This window comes from Neomonachus schauinslandi, chromosome 11 (assembly GCF_002201575.2).
Source record: "Neomonachus schauinslandi chromosome 11, ASM220157v2, whole genome shotgun sequence".
In the NCBI taxonomy this organism is placed as follows: domain Eukaryota; kingdom Metazoa; phylum Chordata; class Mammalia; order Carnivora; family Phocidae; genus Neomonachus; species Neomonachus schauinslandi.
This window is the reverse complement of record NC_058413.1, coordinates 1,516,419-1,536,959: the sequence shown is the minus strand read 5'-3', so window position 1 is coordinate 1,536,959 and position 20,541 is coordinate 1,516,419. Positions and strand designations below refer to the sequence as shown.

The 20,541-nt window shown below is 54.2% G+C and overlaps 2 protein-coding genes across 5 annotated transcripts in view; both read right to left on the bottom strand.

Moving 5' to 3' along the window:
- The window catches only part of LSP1 (lymphocyte specific protein 1), an 87,726-nt gene that overhangs the window by 28,317 nt on the left and 38,868 nt on the right, over window positions 1-20,541 (bottom strand). The gene's annotated exons all lie outside the window — the stretch shown is intronic.
- Window positions 6,589-12,819, bottom strand: FADD (Fas associated via death domain). 2 transcript variants are annotated; one of them, XR_002480050.1, is made up of 3 exons: window positions 12,406-12,819; window positions 9,256-9,991; window positions 6,589-8,036 (listed from the first exon to the last, which is right to left on the bottom strand). XR_002480050.1 is itself a non-coding variant. In XM_021685156.2 (2 exons), exons 1-2 carry the CDS (start codon window positions 12,689-12,691, stop codon window positions 9,621-9,623), a joined length of 657 nt encoding a protein of 218 aa, XP_021540831.1. In that variant the 5' UTR covers window positions 12,692-12,819; the 3' UTR covers window positions 6,589-9,620. The 2 variants fall into 2 exon arrangements, 1 of the variants encoding a protein (XP_021540831.1); XM_021685156.2 differs by having other exon boundaries at window positions 6,589-9,991.

Here is a 20,541-nt window from a genome sequence, read left to right as displayed (position 1 = left end):
AAAGATTTTATTTATTTATTTGAGAGAGAGAATGAGAGAGAGCACATGAGAGGGGGGAGGGTCAGAGGGAGAAGCAGACCCCCTGCCGAGCAGGGAGCCCGATGCGGGACTCGATCCCGGGACTCCAGGATCACGACCCGAGCCGAAGGCAGTCGCTCAACCGACTGAGCCACCCAGGCTCCCCTGCTGCTGTAACAGCCTTAACTAAGGCACCGCGTCCTTCCTGAGCCATAGCACCTATTTCTCCGTGTTTCCCCTCGTGACTCAGACCAAGCTGAAGTTCAGCCCCTTGCTATCTCGTTGTTTTGTTTTCTCATTTTCTGATGAACAAATACGTTCATCGCCAAGAAAATGAAGCTCACATTTACTCATGTCATTGTCCTGCTACCAGTACGTTACTGGTTCCTTTTTGTCTAGAAACTCTAGGCCTTTCCTTTACCTTCAGGCTGCAAACAGCCCCTCAGCCTGCCAGGAACCAGCCCCACTACTCTACGCGCTTGCTGCCTCCTGAACAAGCCCTCCGATTTCTCGCCTCTGGGCCTTTCCACTTCCCATTCCCCCATACCTGAACCGCTCACCCTCTGGAAAACTCCTACTTATCCTATGAAGCCCAACTCAAAAGGCCCCTTCCTGGAAACACAGGTAGGCGTCCTGGAACTGGCATGGTCCTTGGAGAAGTTTGGGTTCTAGTCCGAGCTCTTCCTTGTGACCTGACAAATCACTCTTAGGACTGCCTTCTTGTCATTGTTTCTCTGTCTCTCCCGTTAAACCTGGAACCCCTCAACGACAGGCCCCACACTTTGTTCATCCCCAAGTCCTTGCCTCCCTGCCCAATGCTGAAGGCAGTCACCACCTCATGATAACAAATCAGTGATCAACTTCAGTGGGACTGCCAGGTGTTACGTGGCAGCCCTAGGGGAAGGCAGGAATGCCCCAACTTTACCCACAGGAAATGCAGGGTTGGGGGTCCGATACCAGGGGGCAGTAAGCGCTTCCAGGCCAAGGCACGATCCCTCCCTCAGTGGGTCCCTCCCGTGCCCCCCACGGGTCCCAGCACTGGACATGGCATCATGAGGACTCAGGGCCCAGCTGTGGGGACTCCCTGGGTGTCAGAGGCAGCCAGTGCCACTTTCCTGAGGAGGCCGAGAGCCGAGCCGGGGAGGAAGGAGGGTGAATCATACCCCGTTTGTTTTACCAGTTGGGTGGCAGAGCCTCTCAGATTGACCTGAAACCCAAACAGAAACCAAACCCACTGAGCGTGTCGTCACCAGCCTGGGGGACGGTGGGCTCAGTGGTCCGGGGGAGGTACCTACCTCCCCAGGACACACCTCTCCCCGTCCCCCACGGCTCTGAGCTTGTGGGGGTGGGAGGCCCCAGAGGAGCTGGCACCACCATCCGTGGCCCTGTGGGTCCTGAGCAGCTAGGCCAGGAAGAGGTTAGAGCTGGGGGCAGTTCCTGCTTCAGGGTTGTGAGTGCACAGTCCTTGGGCCCCAGGCAGTGGTGAGGCAATGCGTGGCCCCACCCAGAGCTGAATCAGACGCTCTGGGGGATGGGGTCTGGGTATCTGCAGTTGGAAGAGGCTTCCAGAAGATTCTTGGGGGGAGTGGGGGGGCAGGTGCAGCGTCCCTGCTTCTCCCTGTCCTCACAGGCCTGGCGTCCTCTCCTTCCAGGCTCTGGCCCCTGCGCCTCCCTAGACAGTCAGCACCCACACACTCACAAAGTTCGCCTGCCATCCCGCGCTGCACCTCCTTGCCCACTGGACGCCCCCTCGCACCTCCAGGGCACCTCCCTGTCTCGTGCCCCATACGCATGCCAGACCCCAGCTTGGAACCGTTCCTGCTGGCCGCTCCGGCACCACACACAACCCCAAGCCCACCTCCATCATCCCCCATGCAGCCCAGTCCAGTTACCTCCAGCCCCAGCCCCGCGGCCCCTCCAGCGCCCTCCAGTCCAGCCCACAGCCAGAGCTCGAAAAATGCAAATCTGATCGCATGGCCTCCAACCGGGGCCTCTACAGGGCCTCCCCCTGGCTCTCAGGACAGAAGTCAGACTCATGGCAGGTTCTAGCTGCAAAACAGAAGTGGAGAACAGGAGGGAACAGAGCTTGGAGGGGTTTACATCGCCAGGCAAGGTGGTGAAGGGCAGTGGGAGGCTCGCAGGCCTCAGGAGGACTAGCGGCACCCTGGGACTCGTGCAAGCCACTCCAGGGAACCTTAGAGCTGGCGCTGCCACCCAAACCCCCGCGAGGCCCCTGTCGCGCTGCTCCCGTCTGTGCGACAGGCTCCACGAGACCGCCGTATCCCTGCCCTTCCCAGCTGCTCGCCCAGAGAGGCTCCGTTGTCCGCCCATTGTCCGCCCAGCCCCAGGCAGGACCCCCTGGACACCCGCGGGCCTCCCCTCCATCCGGGATCCCACGTGGCTGTCTGTCTGTCTCTCCCGCTGGAATGGAAGTTCCATGAAAGCAGCTGGCTGACATATTCCTGTGCTGGTGTCTACCACATAGTAGGTGCTCAGCAAACACTTGCTGAAAAGCAAACGGGTGAAGGACATTGAACAGGCTCTTTGCCCTAAACTTGAGTTCCTTCGTCTATGAATGCCTGCCTTCCAAATTTGTCTATCGCTCGGGGGTCTCGGAAGGCCCCCCCGCCCCCGTGGATGCCTGAAACCCTGGGTGGTCCTGAACCCCCCCATACTGTTTCCTGTCCATACGCACCTAGGATAAAGCTTCATTACTAGGTTAGGTGCAGTCGGAGATGAACAGCCATACAAACAAAAAGGGATGTTACAGTATTTGGTAGTGAAAGTGACGTGAATGGGCCCCTCTCTCAAAATGCCTGGCACCGTCCCCGCCCTGCTCCTCGTACCCTCGCGGCGACACGGCGGACGGGATGGGGCGTCGGGCTGCCAGCAGGAGGACCACCTCGCCAAGACCGCCACGGGGGGAGGGGGGGTAGCAGGAGGGGCGGGAAACCGCAGATAAGGGGCGGGGGCGACGGTCATGTTTTCCCCGACAAGCATTCCCGGTTCTCTAAGTGGCCAGAGCAAGGTCTTTTGTCTGATGGCCCTCTCCTTCCTGTGCCAGATGAAGAAGCCACCGTCCCTCCGTCTCGCTTCCCGGCTTCCTCCTGCGCCCCCAGCAGGCCCCGGACCTCACTGCGGGAGGCGGGAGGCAAGTGCCTGATGACCTCCCCCAGGCTCACCCAACCCCGCAGCTGAATTTTTTTCTAATTTGAAACACCATCTTTACCATATTCTAAATCCCTGGGTGATCACCTTCACTGCAAATCCCAGAAAACCCAATCAAACGGGCTTAAAGTGTCTGCTCCTGGGACAGGGAGCCCGGGCAGAGCGAGCTGATTCAGGGACTCCGTGAGCTGCGTGTCCGGGCCGCGCTGGGGCTGGGGTCACGGGCCCTCCCTCCCTGCTCGCCCTGCGCTCTAAGAGCCAGCCACACAGCGGGGCTGGCACTCGAACCCAAGCAACGGACTCTGGAGGCCGGCCTTCTGTGGAGGCCAGCCTTCTGGGGAAAATGACTTCATCTCCCAGCCTGGCCCATCTATGTACATTTATCTCATTCCCTGTAGTCTTTGGTTTATGGTCTGGGCTCTCAGTGGAGATTCCTCTCTCCTAACATAAAACCCCCCAAGGACGCAGCGGCCAGCTGAGAGGCACAGGGGCTGCTTCCCCAGGCACCTCCGTGCCTCCAAAGACCTCCAGGATGGAACCTGTGATTCGAGTGTTTTGACCCAGCCAACCTGGTATAAGGGCAAGTCCTTTTTAACACACAGTCACTCAGAAACCATTAAAATGACATTTGGTGACCTTTACAATGTGCCAGTCACTCCCAGACACCACACCTCATCTCTTTGAATCTTGCAGCAACCCCGGGGGAGGGTCTGATCATGTGAGAAAGGGGGGTTGGAGGTGGTGCTCTGCTGTGGGGGGTCACCCAGCTAGAAGGTCAAAGCTGTTGGCCCTCCGCCAAGAACGCGGAATGAATGCACAGACGGATGAATGGGCGCATGAATGAAGCAGACAGCCCACAGCAAAGGGGTGTGTGCTCTTAGGCACATGGCATCGATCCTGCCTGGACAGAGGGACCCTTGAGGTGGCCTGTGGTGATTCAGGGCGTGGGAGGCACCTCCCTGGGGCTCCTGAATGGACCTCGCTGGGACTAGACCCTGTGAAGGGCAAATCCTGGGGCTTGGTCCCCATGGGACACGCTGGCTGGCGTGTTGGTATTGGTGAACAGGGGGGCAGCCTGGCCCCTGAGAGAACGCTGCTGGCCTGCCTGCATCCGCCCCAGCCAGGACGGTCACAGCCTGACCACCCCTCTGCATGTGCCCTGGGGAGTGGGGGGTCAGACAAGGCTGCCATCAGACTGGGTGTCTGAGCAGGGCCTTAGGCCCAGTAAGGACTGCGGACGGGAGTTCAGGGATGAGGTGCGCGGGGCTGGGCGGCCCTCTTGTGCATCGTGATGCTGCCAGGCAGGTTGATCCTGAGGGGCCTGGGGATCCTCGGAGCTGGGTCTCTCCAGCCAGAAACCCCTTTGGGAAGAGTAGCAGGGACCCAGTCTCCCGGCGATGAGCCAGGTTTTATGATCATGTTACCTCAATATATACAAACATAAGGTCAGATATGACCTTATGCTTCTGAGCCTCGTAAACTATAAAATGCCAGTAAAATTACCAATCAGGGAGATAAAAGCCCACAAGACACATACAATTTAGATTAATAGCACAATGAAATTCATAGTTTATTTAATATGAGGTATGTTTTTTGTGGTAAAATGTACATAAAATTTACCCCTGTAGCCATTTTTGAGGGCCACTGAGCACATTCACACTGTTGGGCAGACACCCCCACTATCCGCACTGACAGGCAGGTTTGGGGACTTCGGGAGGCCTCGGGTGACTCAAAGGACCCGGGATGTTTTTCTGTTCAAGCCATACCACGAAAGCTCCATCCACAGGTCACGTGCTCTGGCTCAGTGAGGACTCCACTCCGGCACTGAATCGGTCTCTGTTCCTTGGTGAAAATTAATGCGGTTAGCACACACATGTGACTCTTGCCGTCCGTGTCACTTAGTCGGTGACTTAAGACACAGGGCTTCTTTGATAAAAGGGGATCTCCACTGCCAATTTTCCCTGTAGTAGGAAGTCCTGTCTCTTATCAGCACATGTCGGGTGACGGGCCATCTTCACGTGAGCAAATGCCGCTCCAAGTCCCACTTGCCCGCCGGGTCCAAACGTAACGCACAGCATCACGTGGCTAGAAAGCCGTCAGCAAGGTGACTCAGAGTCGGTATCATGGAAATACAAACACAAAACTAAAACAGACATGGAGAGCTTGCGGTTGCTAAGAACCGTCAGGGGTCTGTAGTCGGATTCTGCTTTTGTCTGGGGGCTGATGGAGGGTGGGGTCCTCGAGAGAAGGGATGGGGCTCCGTGGAGGGGATAAGAGAGGGGGTGGAAAGGAGAGGCTGTTATATATGGGAGCGATCCCCAAGGGGGAGGGGGCCGGGTCTGCACCTCTGGCAACTGGGTGGATCATGGTACCAGGCGCAGAACTGGACGCAGGCAGGGGGAAATGCAGAGTCTGCGTGCTGTGGGCGGAATAATGCCTGACCCCCACGGTGTCCACAGCCTAATCCTGGACCCGTGAACGTGCACTTACATGGCAAAAGGTGTGGCCCCTTGGCAGCTGACAGTAAGGGTCTGGGGTCTCAGAGAACCATGTGGCAGGCACTGGGGACCTGGTGGGTGAGGCTGAGGGCCTGGCTTCCCTGGGTGCTGAGTGGGAAGAGGGTTCTGGACATGCAGGGACAGGGTGTGGGGTCTGAGATGTGGTGGCCAGAGAAAGAACCAGCGGGAGAAAACGTCATGCAATTATCAAGACAAGCATCAAATGCCCCGGAGGTTGAGCAACAGACCACAAAGTACACAATGGGTTTGGCAACCTGGGACCTCACAGGTGCAGCTCCGGGGGGGGGGGGGGGGGGGGGGGGGCGGGGGGGGCTAGGGGGGAAGACAAAGCAGGGGAACAAGGAGATGGGACAGGGGAGGGTCTGCCCCGACCCTGCCCCAATGCAATCCTCTGAAAGGGTCTGGAAGGGCCTGACAGGGCCCCATGTGTGTGCATGTCCACAGCCCAGGAGGGCTGGCTGGGGTGGGAGGGCAGAAGGGGAGGGTATGAAGCCAGGAAACCTCGGGGGGGCATGAGACTAGGGAGTTGGCCCTCTCTTCCAGGAAACACTCCGACCAAACTCCCCTTCATTGGCCTGAAACCTCCCACAAAGCATGTACATTTGGGCCTTTGCCCCGTCTTTCTCAGGAGATGACTTGTGTGCAAACTTTACAGGAAGTACAAATCTCACAAAAAGTCTTACAAAATATATAAATGGAACATGAATTGTTTTTTTTGTGAAGTTGCCATGAGAAATTCCTCTAAGACGAACCATGAGAGACGATGGACTCTGAAAAACAAACTGAGGGTTCTAGAGGGGAGGGGGGTGGGGGGATGGGTTAGCCTGGTGATGGGTATTAAAGAGGGCACATTCTGCATGGAGCACTGGGTGTTATACGCAAACAATGAATCATGGAACACTACATCAAAAACTAATGATGTAATGTATGGTGATTAACATAACAATAAAAAATTCCTCTAAAAATTGTAGCCACTCCCCTAGCCAGGGCAGGGTGTCACTGGTCCCATCACAAAGGTCCTAGTTCCGATCGGATGTCAGTCAGACCCGTCCCAGAGCACCTTCTCCCTTGAAGCGCTAGTTCAAATCAACGGTGGGGAAAATGCTCAGATGTGAGAGTGACATGCGACATCTCAGGACCAGCGGCCACGGGCTGGCCCCATTGTCATGAGATCATGAGGAACAGAAGCTCCGTGGCTATGGGTGAAATGTCACTGCTTATTTTCGAGGTACCTGAGGAACAAGTTGCCACAGATCTGGGCCAGCACTTTATAGCTGCTGAATCGTCCTTTAGGGTGATGAAGCCACGAGGGGCAGAGCCAGGGGTGGACCCCATGCTCCGTGGCTCTCTGGGGACACTCCCACCAAACAGTCCAGGTTACACCTACTCCTGCATCTGGTGGACAATGAAAACACATTACAGGAAACGTAGAAAATACAGGAAGTATAAATATCATTTAGAAACAATCATTCTTGAAGATTTGCCATGCATCTTTCCACCTCCAGTGCCCACGTAGGCATTTGTGCTTTTGCTGCAGGCTTGTGTTTACTTTCATTACACTTTCCCTTTCGTTTCACAAACTAGGGAAGCTGTGTGCTTCCTGAGGGCAGGCTGCTTGTCCCACTGTCGTGCCCCAGAGCCTGGCACGGTGCTGGTGAGGGCGGGAGCCTCCGGCCCGCGGATGTGTGAACTGGCCGAACAAATGGGTGCCTCCATCGGCTCCACCAGCATCTGCTGGGGGGCGGCTGCTTATGCAGGTACCCCCGTCACCAGGCTCTACGGCTCTGCTCTGGTCCGGGGGCCGGCCCACCTCCGGGCCCCAGGGAGTGGGTGGCGCGCATGGCCTACAGGCGCAGGATGGAGCCTCTCTTCACCCACCATCTTTTCCGAGTCTCGGCATCAGATCTCAGCCTCGAGAGGTCACGTGCGGTGCTCCAGAGCCCGGCTCCGTCTCCCTCACCGCGCGGCCAGGAGCTGCTCTCCATGGAGGTCCCGGGGTGCGAGTGCAGGGGGTGGGTACAGGGGGGACGGACGACACCCGGTGCCTTCACAGCATGCAGGACAGAGACACGGGCCACAGGAGCGAGCCGGTGGCAGAGCTGGGGACCGGGCCCTGTCTGCTCGCTGGCCATGGAAGAGTTCAGGTGCAGAAGTCACAGGTCATCGAAGCCTCTATCACGACTCGTGGTGTGATGGACGGCTGGGTGCTTCTTCCGGGTGTGGGAGGCATGCAGGGGGATGTCGGGCGCATGTCAGGATGTGTGGCATTTACCCTTTCAGTAGCTTATCTCCTAAGCCATGAGGGAATGGAAGAACCTCTGAAATCTGCCTCTGTTCAAGAAATAGGGACATATTTTTCAGCAAGCCTACTTCCCAAAGCTACCCGTCAGCCAAGCCTCTGACACGTATCGACAGCGCCGACGTGTCTGTCACCCACAGAGCTAGCTCTGCCCCTCCGCCTGAAGGGTAGGGGCGCTGGCCGGCAGGCAGGTAAACGCACAGCGCACCACACAGGGCTAGGCCGCGCTGGTGTGGGCTTGAAACGGGCTCAGGGCCTCGGCGGCACCCTGAGCTTGTGACTGCTTCAACTTGTGTTCCTGGCCGGGAGCTTGAGGTCTACAGTGCAGGGCCATGTCTCTCTCATTTCCTGTGGTGGCCCCAGCCCTTCGCCGTGCCCGGCACCAGCACGTACTTGCTGAAGGCGTGCAGGGGCCCGAAGTCTGGTCCATAGCTTAGCAGGACAGTGTGCTCAGGACCTCAGCCATCTAAGGCCACGGTGGCATGGCATGACATCACGTGTGGCTTTCCCAAGGTCACAGCTGGAAGGCCTGAACGAGGGACGGCCACTTGGTTCTCTGATGCCCCTCAGCGGCAGGTGGGCCCGAAGCCAGTGAAAGGTGGCCTCTACCAGACCAGTTTGCTGAGCGCAAATGCTCCCATTGTTACTGGCTCCTGGAGCTGTTATGAAGTCCAGCTACCCTTCACGGTTCAGCCTAAGAAAAGTGGCAAGGGGTACTGAAATTGACCACAAGGGGACTTTGGAGAATATGAGAAGTGAAGTAATCCTTAATAGGAATGTAAAGTTCTTTGTTAATACGGAGTTTTCCACTGTAAAGAAATAAGCTTTAGCAGGATTACCTTAGAAGCAGAAAGTCCACTTTTTAAAATTACAGGATCCTGTTATCAGAATGGTGATTTTGATACAAAACAGTAATAAACTATGGCACCACAGAAGTCCTAGTATTTCTAAGAACTAACGTTTGTAGAGCACCGTGTCAATCACCCCTGAGCACTTAACAGTCCCATCGCAGGCCGTCCTCCCAAGTTTTACTATCCCCTCCTGACACCCTCAAGGGCCAGGAGCCCACCGGGCATCCCCTGGTGTTCAGGTCTACGCGGATGGCCTCACAGCCTCTGGCCAACTGTGGTAGCAACAGAGTGACCCAGGGGCGACCGTGTGGGCTCTGGAGCCTGACAGCCTCGGCTCCACCCTCGGCTCGCCCCCTGCTACGGACTTCCTCCCGCTGCTGACCGCACACGGGGCCCCCACCTGTAGAGTACCAACACTGATCACTGCTGACTCCGACGTTCCTTCTCGTGCTGGGCACGGACCCAAAGCTTCCTCCTGCAGGGACTCATTTCCAGGGACAAAAGACTCTCCCCCTCAAGGGCGATCATGAGGCAGGAATGAGAGCATGTGCACGGCGCCCGAAGCCCCACCGGGCATGGAGCAAGCACTCAGTGAAGGCCGGCTCGGAGAGGCCAGCCGTGCCTCGAGCCCTGGGGTCCCTCGTCCTGGCTCACTGCTAGGTCTTCACAGCACCAGCGCGTGGAGGCACTTGGTCTACCTTGGTGTGGGGGCCCCAAGTTCGGGCTGTGCGGATGCCCTCGGGCCCCTGGAGCAGAGCAGCCGGGTCACCAGGGGGCCCCCAAGGTGGGCCCATCTGAGTCGCAGGACGTCAGGGACCCAGCGATGCTGCTGCCACCACCTCTACCGCTCACGTCCTCGTCCTCGAGGCCCCGGGCCTGCTGATCCTCCACGATGAGGTCGGCCACCAGGTTGAGCTGGCAGGCCCTGAGCGCCCTCACCAGGTGGGACACTGTCGCGTCCTCCCTCTTGGTGCTCTTCCAGACTCTCAGCGACTCCCTCACCTGCTCTGTCAGGTTGCGGGGATACTTCTCCTCGATGGCATCGATCTTGATGTCCGTCACTTTAAGGTGCCGGGCCAGTCTTCTCCAGTCCTTCCCCACATTATCACAGATGATGTCAAACGCGGCACGCAGGTCTGGGGAAAGAAGAAGATGATTTACCAGAAGTCTGGGGAGCTCGTTAGGAGACAAGTAACCTCATACTCCCAGTGGGCTTCTTGCTGCTGACCTAAGTGCTGGGGATACAAGAGGTGCTCTTGCAGAGGCTGGAGTCACCCAGCAGTAGAGGGGCCAGGGGAAGGTCAGAGAAAACCCAAGGGGGGGCCTCCAGTCCTGCCCCCAGCCTACTCCAAAAACTGCCCAAAAGGTGTGGCCCTCTGAAGAGGTGATGGCTGGTGTGAGTGGTAGTGCAGCTAACTGCTTGGGTGGGGGAAACTGAGGGAGGGCCTGGGAGTTGTCTAAAGGAAGGAAATGGAATCACTCCCCCATCCTACCCTGTAGTTAAGTGGTGGCTCCTAAAAAGTTATGTCCACCTCAAATCCCTGGCACTGTGAACGTTAACTGATCTTGAAAAGGGTCTTTACAGATGTGATCAAGTGGAGGATCTTGGGATGAGATCATCCTGGATTATCCAGGTGGGCCCTAAATACAGTGACAAGTACCCTTAGAAGACAGACAGAAGAGGAGGCCGTGTGATCATGGAGGCAGAGATGGGAGAGATGTAGCCATTCGCCAAAGAATGCCCAGAGCCTCCAGACTCTGGAAGAGGCAGAAGGATGCTGTCCCAGAGCTTCCAGAGGAAGCCTGGCTCTGCTGACGTGACCTTTGACTTCTGGCTCCAGAACTGCGAGAGAATCAGTTCCAGGTGGCCTCAAGGCCCCGAGTTGTGATCTTTTGTATGGCAGCCCCAGGGCACTAAAACCCAATTCTTATTTTGGAAGCTGCCTGGACTGACCACCAGTCTTTGGTCCCTGGCTACCACGTCCTCATCTGCTGAAAGGTCACGACTGAGACCAGCAGGTGGGGCACTACCGACCCTAACAGGCAGCTTCTGGAATGAGGGAGCAAGCAGAGAGGAAGGACAAAATGCTGCTCGGAGGGCCCCAGCAATGTGTATCTTCAGCTACAGACCCCCAAGATGCTGTCAGCCTGTGTGCCTACTCTGCTCCGGCCCCCCTGGAGGTGGGCAGGCGGGCACTTGTGTTACTGTGACCAGTGGTACAGAGGGGGAAACTGAGGCACGGGGGAAGAAAAGTGATTTTCCTGATGTCATACAGCTAGACAACGGCACAGCCAGAAAGTAAAACCCTGACAAGTCAGCTGCCGGTCCCCTCGACCAGGACGCTACCCCGTCTTCTGTGGGAGAGTAGTACAGGGCGGGCCCTCATCAACCCACCCCTACCTGTTAATCTCTGGTGTACTCTCCTGCAACACACAGTATCTACACACATACAAACACAGACAGACACAGAGAAATCTAAAATGTTATGATCTGTGTTTTGTGGACTGCCTTTTAAATGTATCATGTCAACAATCTCCCCTCCACTGAATGTCCTTGAAAACATAATTCCTCTATGTCCTGTTCTGTTTGCACAGCGCTGTGTGTCTATGTTTATCTACGGGTCTTTACGGAGTTAACACCCATGCTGTTAGAGGTCCACCCTTTCCCTCTGGTGACCGAAGGACTGATGCCAGGCCAGAGCTTCAAGCCTATGAGGATGTCCCCGAAGCACTCGCCATCACCCCCTCCCAGGGCTCTGAGAACACAGGGGTGTGGCTGAGAAGCCCTGCTCCACCCAGGTCTCATTTTTACTCCTCGAAGCCTCTGCAAGCCCCAGGTGAGGCTGGAGAGTGGGGATGCCTGAGCACAGGGTAGGAAGCCACAGAACGGACCTGGTCCGAGAGGCTTGGTGCCAATACCACCCACCCACCCACGGCTGCCTCAGGTCAGTCCTAGTTAGCAAGGGCTGTGCATCTTAGGCCCCTCACCTCACCTCACCTCGCAGCCATGGTCCTCTGGCTTGTAAGACGTGAATAAGAATAGTAGAACCTAACTACGGGGCTATCGTGAACACTGAACAGCTGCGCTAGAGACATTTTCAGTACTGTTCTGACAGCGTCAAGGGCACAGTGGGGCATTCCCAGAGGCAGAAGGAAAACGAAAGCAGCCGCAGGCTCACCGAGCTCCTCCCACCCAGCGGAGGTGAGCAACGCCCTTTCCTTGGAATGCTTTCTAATTAAGCCGGAGGAAGGGGGCGATAGAAAAAATACCGAACTGGGTGTGTGTGTGTTTTCACGTTTTCCAACCCAGAGTAAGTTAACTTTTATGAGCTTTGGCTCTCCCATCTGCAAAGTGGGCAGTTCACCTGTCTCCCAGGAGCGCTGAGACAAAATCTGCGCCAATCGAACCTGAGAAAGGTCTGGCACGGCTGACCGGCCACATCTACCGCTGGGCAAACTGGCCCCGCCTCCCCCGGGCTCGGTCAGTCCCCCAGCCTCCCGGGCCCCGCCCCTCCTCCGGGTGCCCCTGTCCCCGGCCCCCCGCGCCCACCTCGCTCCTCCGGCGGGACCCTGCCCGCCGCGCCCGCCTCGAAACTGTCCAGGCGCTGCAGCAGGTCCTGGCGCCGCAGGGAGACGAGCAGCTCGCGCAGCAGCTCGGTGTGCTCGGAGTCCAGCTCGTTCTGCTCCAGCAGCACGTTGAAGAGGTCGAGGCCGCTTTGCACGCGCTCCAGCTTCCTCTTGCCCACGCGGCTCCGGCACAGGAACTTGAGCTCGGTCAGCTCGTCGTTCGACAGGCCGGTCGACACCGAGTGCAGCAGCACCAGGAACGGGTCCATGGCGGCGGGCCGCGGGGGGGGCCCAGCCAGGCCCTCCGCGCGTGCCCCGCTCCGCCCCACCGTCCCCTCGGCGGCCCGGCGGCCCCTTGGCCCCGGCGGCCCGGCTTCCCGCCCCACAGCCCGCGCCACTGGTCCCCGTCCCGCCGCCCCACTGCCGGAAGTCCGCGTCCGCGCCCACTCTGTCGAGGTCTCGCGAGAACTCTGGGACCCGCGCATGCGGCCCTGGCCCGACTGTAGCCGTTTCCGCCCGGGAGGCGCGCGGCCGCCGCCAGGGGGCTTCCCCGGAGAGCTCGCGGCGCGGGGTTGGAGGCCTTCCGCGCCTGCGCCCTGCAGACCGTCTCCCACCCAGTGAGGGTACTGTGGCCCCGCGGTCCGGAGACCCAGGCGCGAGCTGAGAGGGTGGACCTGCGTTTCCCGGGCCGTGCTGCACTGCGGATGCCGATAGTAAATGCATCTATTATTAACATTTGTGAGAGTGCAAAGGGTCTTTTAATGCTCCCTGGGCAGAAAAGACGGTTCAGAGGTTTATTGAAGTTTTAAAGTTTGATTTCATTAATATTTAATTTTTATAGTCATGTATGCGTTCGAATGCTTTTAGTTTATTGAGCGCCTACTCGTGTGCCAGGCAGTAGGTGCTGGGAACACATTTGGGAGCAAAGAGCAGAAGTGCCCGCCTGCCGGGAGCTACGTCATCAGTACCCAAGCTTACATAATACAGATAAGAAAGTCGTGCAGCATGCCAGAAGTTAGTAAGAGCCAGGGCAAAGCGGATAAGGGGATGGGGAGTGTGGAGGTCGGGGCACGATTAGAGGGGGCGGTCAGAGCAGGCTTCACTGCGCAGGTGCAGGTGCGGGGACCAGGTGCAGGGGCCAGTGGCCAGGTGTGTGGGTGTTGGGGGCAGGGAAAGGGTGCGGGCGGGGGCACAGCCTCAGCAGAGGCAAGTGAAAGCGGAGGTTCCGGGAACACCTGGGGGACCGAAGGGTCTGGAGCAGAGAGGGGGGTCGGCAGGGGTTGCCGGAGAGGGGAGGGGTGGATTAGGAGGTGCCTCACGGGACAGGTGCAGACCTGGCTTTACTGCCCCTGAGAGGAGCCCCTACAGAGTGTGAGCAGAGGAGTGAAGCCATCGAGTTTCCTTAAAAAAAAAAATTATATATATGTATATATACAGATAAATCCACATATACACACACACACAAATAATTGTGACAGAATTCACAACCCATCTAACTTACCCGTTTAAAGTGTACATTTCAGCGGATTTTAGTATATTCATAAGGTTGTGCAAGACTCACCATTAGGTAATTTTAGAACATTTTCATCACACTGAGTAGAAACCTGCCACCTATTAGCAGTTGCTTCCTTTCCTTCCTCCTCCGCTCAGTCCCTGATAACCACTACTTTATTTTCTGCCTCTTTGGATTTCACTATTCTGGACATTTCATATAAATGGGACCATACACTATGTGGCCTTTTGTGCCTGGTTTCTTTCACTGGGCAAAATGTTTTCAAGGCTCATCCACGTTGTAGCATGTGACGGTGCTCCATTCCTTTTTAATGAGTCAAGAGTAGTCCATTGAACAGATAGACCACATTTGTATATATCCAGTCATCAGCTGATGGACATTTTGATTGTTTCCACTGTTAAAAACCAAAACTCAACTGAGTAAATGTGAAGATCTAATTGGCTTTATTCAATAATTCATGAACCAGACAGTATCCCATGTAGCGAGTAGAAAGCTCTGGGGATCTGAGTGTACAAAACAGAAGGTTTTTATAGACAGAAGGGGAAGAAAAGGAAGTTTTCTAAGGAAGAGTGGATTGTTCTGGCAAGGTCACCTTCCTTTGGGAGAAGGTGAGGGTCTATCATGCAGATCACCTCACTAGTGCCCAGCAAGGAACCCCGGATTGTCTGGTTTGAAGTTACATTCCTGGGAGAGGGTGGAGTCTTGGTTTGCTGTTGTGGGGAAAAGTGGCTGTTTTTGGCCCCATTGTTCCTTTTTTAACAGCAACTTTTGGCTGTTCCGAATAATGCTGCTATGAACCTGGTGTTACATTTTTAGAGGGTCACTCTGCCACTGTGTAGAAGCTAAATAACCCTGATGAGAAATGAGGGTAATTGAACGAGAGCAGGGGTGGGGATGAGAAGGGGGCAGCCTTCTTTCGATTTGGGGGTGTATGTAATGGAGGGGTACTGAGGACCCTTGTAAAGTTTGAAGGATGGAGGAAGTCCCCTGACTGATCCAGGTGAGGTATGGGTGGGTGGGTGGGGGGTTGGGGAGGACCTGCTAGAGATGTTGATTGGACAGTGGTATGCACAGGACAAGGGTTTGGAATCGAGACCTGGGCAGGAGATGTGAATTGGGGAGTATTCAGCAGATAGATGTGTGTGTGTGGTGGTTAATTTTAGGTGTCAGCTTGACTGGGCTAAGGGCTGCCCGGTAGCTGGTCAGCCAGATTCTGGGTGTGTCTGAGGGTGTTTCTGCAAGAGATGAGCATTTGAACTGATGCTCTGAGTGGAAGCAGACGGCCTCCCCAGTGCTGGCGGCATCATCCAATCTGTTAAGGGTCCAAATAGAACAAAAAGGTGGAGGAAGGGAGAATTTGCCCTCTCTGCTTGAGCACCATTCTCCCCACCCCATTTTCTGGCATTCACACTCAGACTGAACTTGACCCTGGCTTTTCTAGGTCCCCAGCTTGGACTTCTCGGCCTCCATGACCACTCGAGCCAATTCCTATGATAAATCTCTTGTATAGATCTCTATATAGCCTATCAGTCCTTTTCTCTGGAGAGCCCTCACTGGTATAGTACTTAGAGCACTTGCAAGGTGAGGTCATCTATGTGGAGGAAGCAGACAGAAAAGAGGGTCAAGGGCTAAGCCCTGTGGTGTCCAGCTTTTCAGGAGAAGTGCAGGGGTCTGTGAAGGAGGCTGGGAAGGAGCCCCTCGAGGCAGGAGAGTCAGACCACACCCCTGCTGGAGAACCCTATTTCTTTGTCCCTTGCATGTCTCTTGTCTCCTGATTTACCATATACTTGGCTTCCTGCTCTGCATTTTTTACCCATCTCTCCTGCCGGAATGTGACACTTGGAGGCAGGGACTCTGAGCACCCAGAACACCCACTGGGGCTTAATAGGTGCTCACAGAATGGTTCTGAATGAACGAATCTTACATAGGTGTGGTTAATTTGAATCTCCATTGGCACAGCTATACCCATGTTTGACCCACTGCCTTGCTGTCTGAAGTGTTTCTGTTTACCATCTTTTTTTTTTTTTTTTTAAAGATTTACGTATTTATTTGAAAGAGAGAAAGAGCACGAGCGGAAGGGGCAGAAGGAAGAGAAAGAGAGAATCTTAAGCAGACTCTGCGCTGAGTGCGGAGCTTGACTCGGGGCTCCATCTCAGGACCCTGAGATCATGACCTGAGCTGAAACCAAGAGTTGGATGCCTAACCCACTGCACCATCCAGGCGTCTCGTCTGTTCTGTTTAACTTTCTTTACATAATCTTTCACAGAGCAAAAGCCTTCACTTTTATCCAATTTTCTTTTCATGGGTTATGCTTTTGGTATCGTGTCTAAGATCCCTTTGCCTACCTCTGAGTCCCAAAGATTTTCTCCGATATTTTTTTTTCTAAAAGTTTTATAGTTTTCTGTTTCATTCTGTGATCCATTTTGGGTTAATTTTGGTACAAGTGTAAGGTTTCAGTGGAGTTTTGTTTTGTCTTGCCCGTAGGTGTCTAATCACTCCAGCACTGTGTGTTGGAAAGCCATCTTTCTCCTATTGGAATGCTTGTGCATCTTTGCCAAAAATTCGTTAAGCACATTTGACTTTCCTCTATGTTCCCTATTCTGCTCCATTGATCTATGATTCTACCCCCACCCCAGTACCACCCTTTGTTGGTGTTATATAGGAAAACTTAATTTTGTGTAGAGGAACTCCTCTGACTTCATTCTGCATTGTCAAGACTGTTTTAGCTATTCTAGACTCTGTGTCTTTCCATATCAATTCAAAAATAAGCTTGTCTATGTCCAGAAAAACTTGCTGGGATTTAATAGGAATTGCATTAAATCCATAGATCAATCTGGGGAGAAGTAACATCTTTACCATACTGATTCTTCCAACCTATGAACATGGTATGTCTCTCTATTTATTTAGGTCTTCTTTGATTTCTTTCATCAGCAAATTATAGTTTTTAGGTTATAGATCCTGTACATAGTTTGTTAAGTGCAACAATGAGTATTTGGTTTTCTTTGGAGTCATTTTAAATGCTATTCTAAGTTTTGCTTCCTGCATGTTCATTCTTAGTATATAGAAATGTGATTGATTTTTGTATGTTGATTTTATATCCTGCTACCTTGCTGAGCTCATTTGTTAGTTCAGGAGTGTTTTTGTGTTTGTTTATATCTTTGGGATTTTTCTATGTAGACAATCATGTCATCTGCAAACAGAGACAGCTTTATTTTTTTACTCTCCAACCTGTATGTCTTCTATTTCTCTGCCTTACTGTATTTCAGGGGCTGAAATTTCCTGTACAGTGTTGAATAAACACAGTGAGAATGGACAACAGACATCCTTGTCTTGTTCCTGATTGGGGCAGGGGGAGGACGGAAGCATTTGGTCTTTCAACATTATGTGGGATGTTAGCCGTGGGCTTTTTCTTTTTCTTTCTTTCTTTCTTTTTTTTTTTTTTTTTTTTTTGCACAGATGCTCTTTATCAAGTTTCAGTAATGCTTATTTACTCCTAACTTGCTGAGGATTTTAGTTGTTGCCGTTGAAATCATAAACGGTTGAAGAATTTTGTGAAATGCTTTTTCTGCATCAATTGATATGATCACGTGGTTTTTCTTCTTCAGCTTCCTGATGGGGTGGATTGCACAAATCTTTCTGTTTTAAGACTCATTTATATATTTGAGGGAGAAAGCACGAATAGGGGGAGGGGCAGAGGGAGAAGGAGAGAGAGAATCCCAAGCAGACTCCCCACTGAGCCCAGATACTGATGCGGGGCTCCATCTCACGACCCTGAGATCATGACCTGAGCTGAAATCAAGAGTCGGATGCTTAACGGACTGAGCCACCCAGGCGCCCCTGCATGGATTTATCTTCGCATGTCTAACCAGCCTCTTATACCTGGAATAAATCCCACTTGTTCATGGCGTATAACTCTTTTTATAAACGTTGTTGGATTTGCTTGCTAATATTTTGTTGTGGCCTTTGCATTTCAGGTCATAAGAATAGTCCCCCCCCCCCCAACTGTTTTTGGTTTGTTTCTGGTATCAGAGTAATACTGGCCTCATAAAATAAGTTGAGAAATGTTCCCTCCTCTTCTCTTTTCTGGAAGAGGTTATGAAAAATTGGTGTTAATTCTTTTTCAGATGTTTGGTGGATTTCTCCAGCAGAAGTATCTGGGCCTGGAGATTTTTTGGGAAACTTTTAAATTATGAATTCAATTTCTTTGATGATTATAAGGGCATTTAAATTGTCTATTTCGTCTTGACTGAGTTTTGGTAGTTGGTGTAGCTTTTGAGGAATTGGATTTTTTCCCCCCCTAGGCTGTAGAAATTTATGAGCATAAAGTTATTTGTACCATTACCTTGTTATATGTCTTAGTCTGGGCACCCATACACATTTCCTTAAACCATACTTAATCTCCAAATAAAGACAATGACGAGGTCATAATTCCACCTAACATGATAAAATGTATCCTGCGTCCACCTGAAAATGTGCTAATGTCTTCCCCAGAACAGGAAGTAAAGGGCTGGAGGGATGTTTACTCTTCTCCTGATATCATGTAGCTTAAAAACTGTGATGTGAAATTAACAGTCCTTAGCTCTCATGATATAAAGTCAATATATCTTCTGTTACATGATAAAGGGATAAGAGAGGAGAGAAAATGAAGACACACACACGCAGATTCATAGGAAAATCGGGAGGAAATACTCAGGATACACGTACAGCCCTCATTTTTATAATAGGCAGTAGGTTGGGTGGTCAGAGTTGGTGTTTGTAATCACCTCCTTCCACTCCCCACTTGCATGCCTTTTGCCTTCAGCAAGCACCCCAGCTGCTTGTGGTTCTTAGCCTGGTGGAGTGACTTAACCCCTTCCTTCCTGGAAGGTCTGGACCATTTGTAGTCCTGCCTGGCTGGGGTCGTTGTGGTTTCCCACTGACCTTAATCCAGGGTGGTACAACTATGAGACGTCCTATAGGACCCGCTCTGTTCCAGACACTCTTCCTTCCTCACCCCAGTCTGGAGCAGTGGTCCAATGTGCCCTTGGCAGTTAGGATCAGTCCCCTGCCAACACTGTACCTCCCTTCTCTGCCTGTTGATTCAGGGGCACGGTGGGGGGGGATGTCCCCGAGTGGCCGGGCAGCAGTCTGAATTTCCAGTTCACTGGAGTCACTGTCTTAAGACAGAAGCATCCCTCCCTCTGCAACGGATCCTTTGGGGCAGCAGAGCCCAAGGTCGTGGGGTGGGAAGTGAATGTTCTGCTAGGGGGGCACTAGAGGTAATAGTGAGTGGTGCCCCGGCCATTTCCACCCCCCGATTCCTGGGCCGGTGAATCCTGGCTCTGGGAGACACGGCCCCATATGTGGGATGCTGATTCAGAGCACATACGGCCTTCAGGAGAACGCTGTCCCGGCCCTGCAGGGTACCGCCACCTCGCTGGGGCTGGACCTGAGCCTTCAAAAGGCCATTCCGCCATCCTATCAGCCAGCTACTGCAGGCTGGTGGGCCCACGGTGAGACCAGTGAGTTCCATGAGCGTGGACGCACGCCGCACTTTGTTTGCCATGGACCAAGCTCCTGTGTCAAGGCTCTGCTGGTGGGACACCAGGATGGCAGATGGGGCGTTCTGGGAGTCCACGATGTCATTTTGGTGGAAGTATAGCGTGTGGGGAAGGCAAATCTGCATCCCGAATGAATGTCTATTCCAGTAAGAACAGAGCCCGGCCCTTCCCACGATGGAGGCGGTCCAGTGCCGTCAGCCGGCCAGCAGGTGGCTGACCGGTTGCCCCAGGAAGGGCGCCGGGTGAGGGCTCGGTGTGGGTGTCCGCCACTGGTACCTGGGGCACGCAGTGGGGGCCAGAGCCGGGTGGGCTTTGGTGGGTGAAGTCCCTGCTGCTGAGCCACATGTGGCCACTTTGTGCGGGAGCCCAGGGGGCGACGGCCGGGGTGGCTGGGGGAAGGGGCTGCCTGGTACCTGCCCGCCTGATGATGAGAGTCTGCTGCCGAGCTCCCCCTATGCTGGGCATTCACACAGAGCACAGATATCCACGTTTTACCTGTCCACACACCTCTTCCCAAATTCCTTTGTCATCAATTAATTTCCTGGTCATGGTCCTTCCAAGTCCCCGACCGTCCAGCCAAACCACTGGCCACAGCTCAGGGATCAGCGTATAATCTCATGTCTGGCCATTTCTCCTTCCTAGCACAGTGCACAAGCAAGCGCACTGCCCAAGTCCTGCCTCCTGGGAAGATTTCCCTCCACCATGTCCTTCGGGGACTTCCCGGGGAGGGGCTGCAGCGTGGCAGCTGTCCACATCGGGTGGCAGGTCCTGAGCATGGACAGACCCATCTGTCAGCCGGGCCTGAGCCTTCTCTCCCCTGTCAGCTCACCAGAGGGGACTCCCCCTGAGGCCCTAGGCCAGGCTGGGGAGAGAGAAGCCGTGTAGCAGGAGTGGGGGTCATGGGCATCTGGGCCACTTGTTCACGTGACTTACTCGTGCCTTCAGGGCCCACGCGGGCCTGACCACACACGCACCACCTCCACGGGATGACGGGTGCTGCACGCCCAACACTGCGGTTTGGTGGCTCAGACGGACGCCGTCCGCGAGGAGCAGTCCGGGTGGCACG

Excerpts from the sequence above, each read along its gene's own strand:
- FADD (XM_021685156.2), bottom strand. The coding sequence starts at position 12,691 with ATGGACCCGTTCCTGGTGCTGCTGCACTCGGTGTCGACCGGCCTGTCG. Across the intron at positions 9,992-12,405 it reads GGTCCCGCCGGAGGAGCGAG|ACCTGCGTGCCGCGTTTGAC; the intron begins GTGGGCGCGGGG and ends TTCTTTCCCCAG.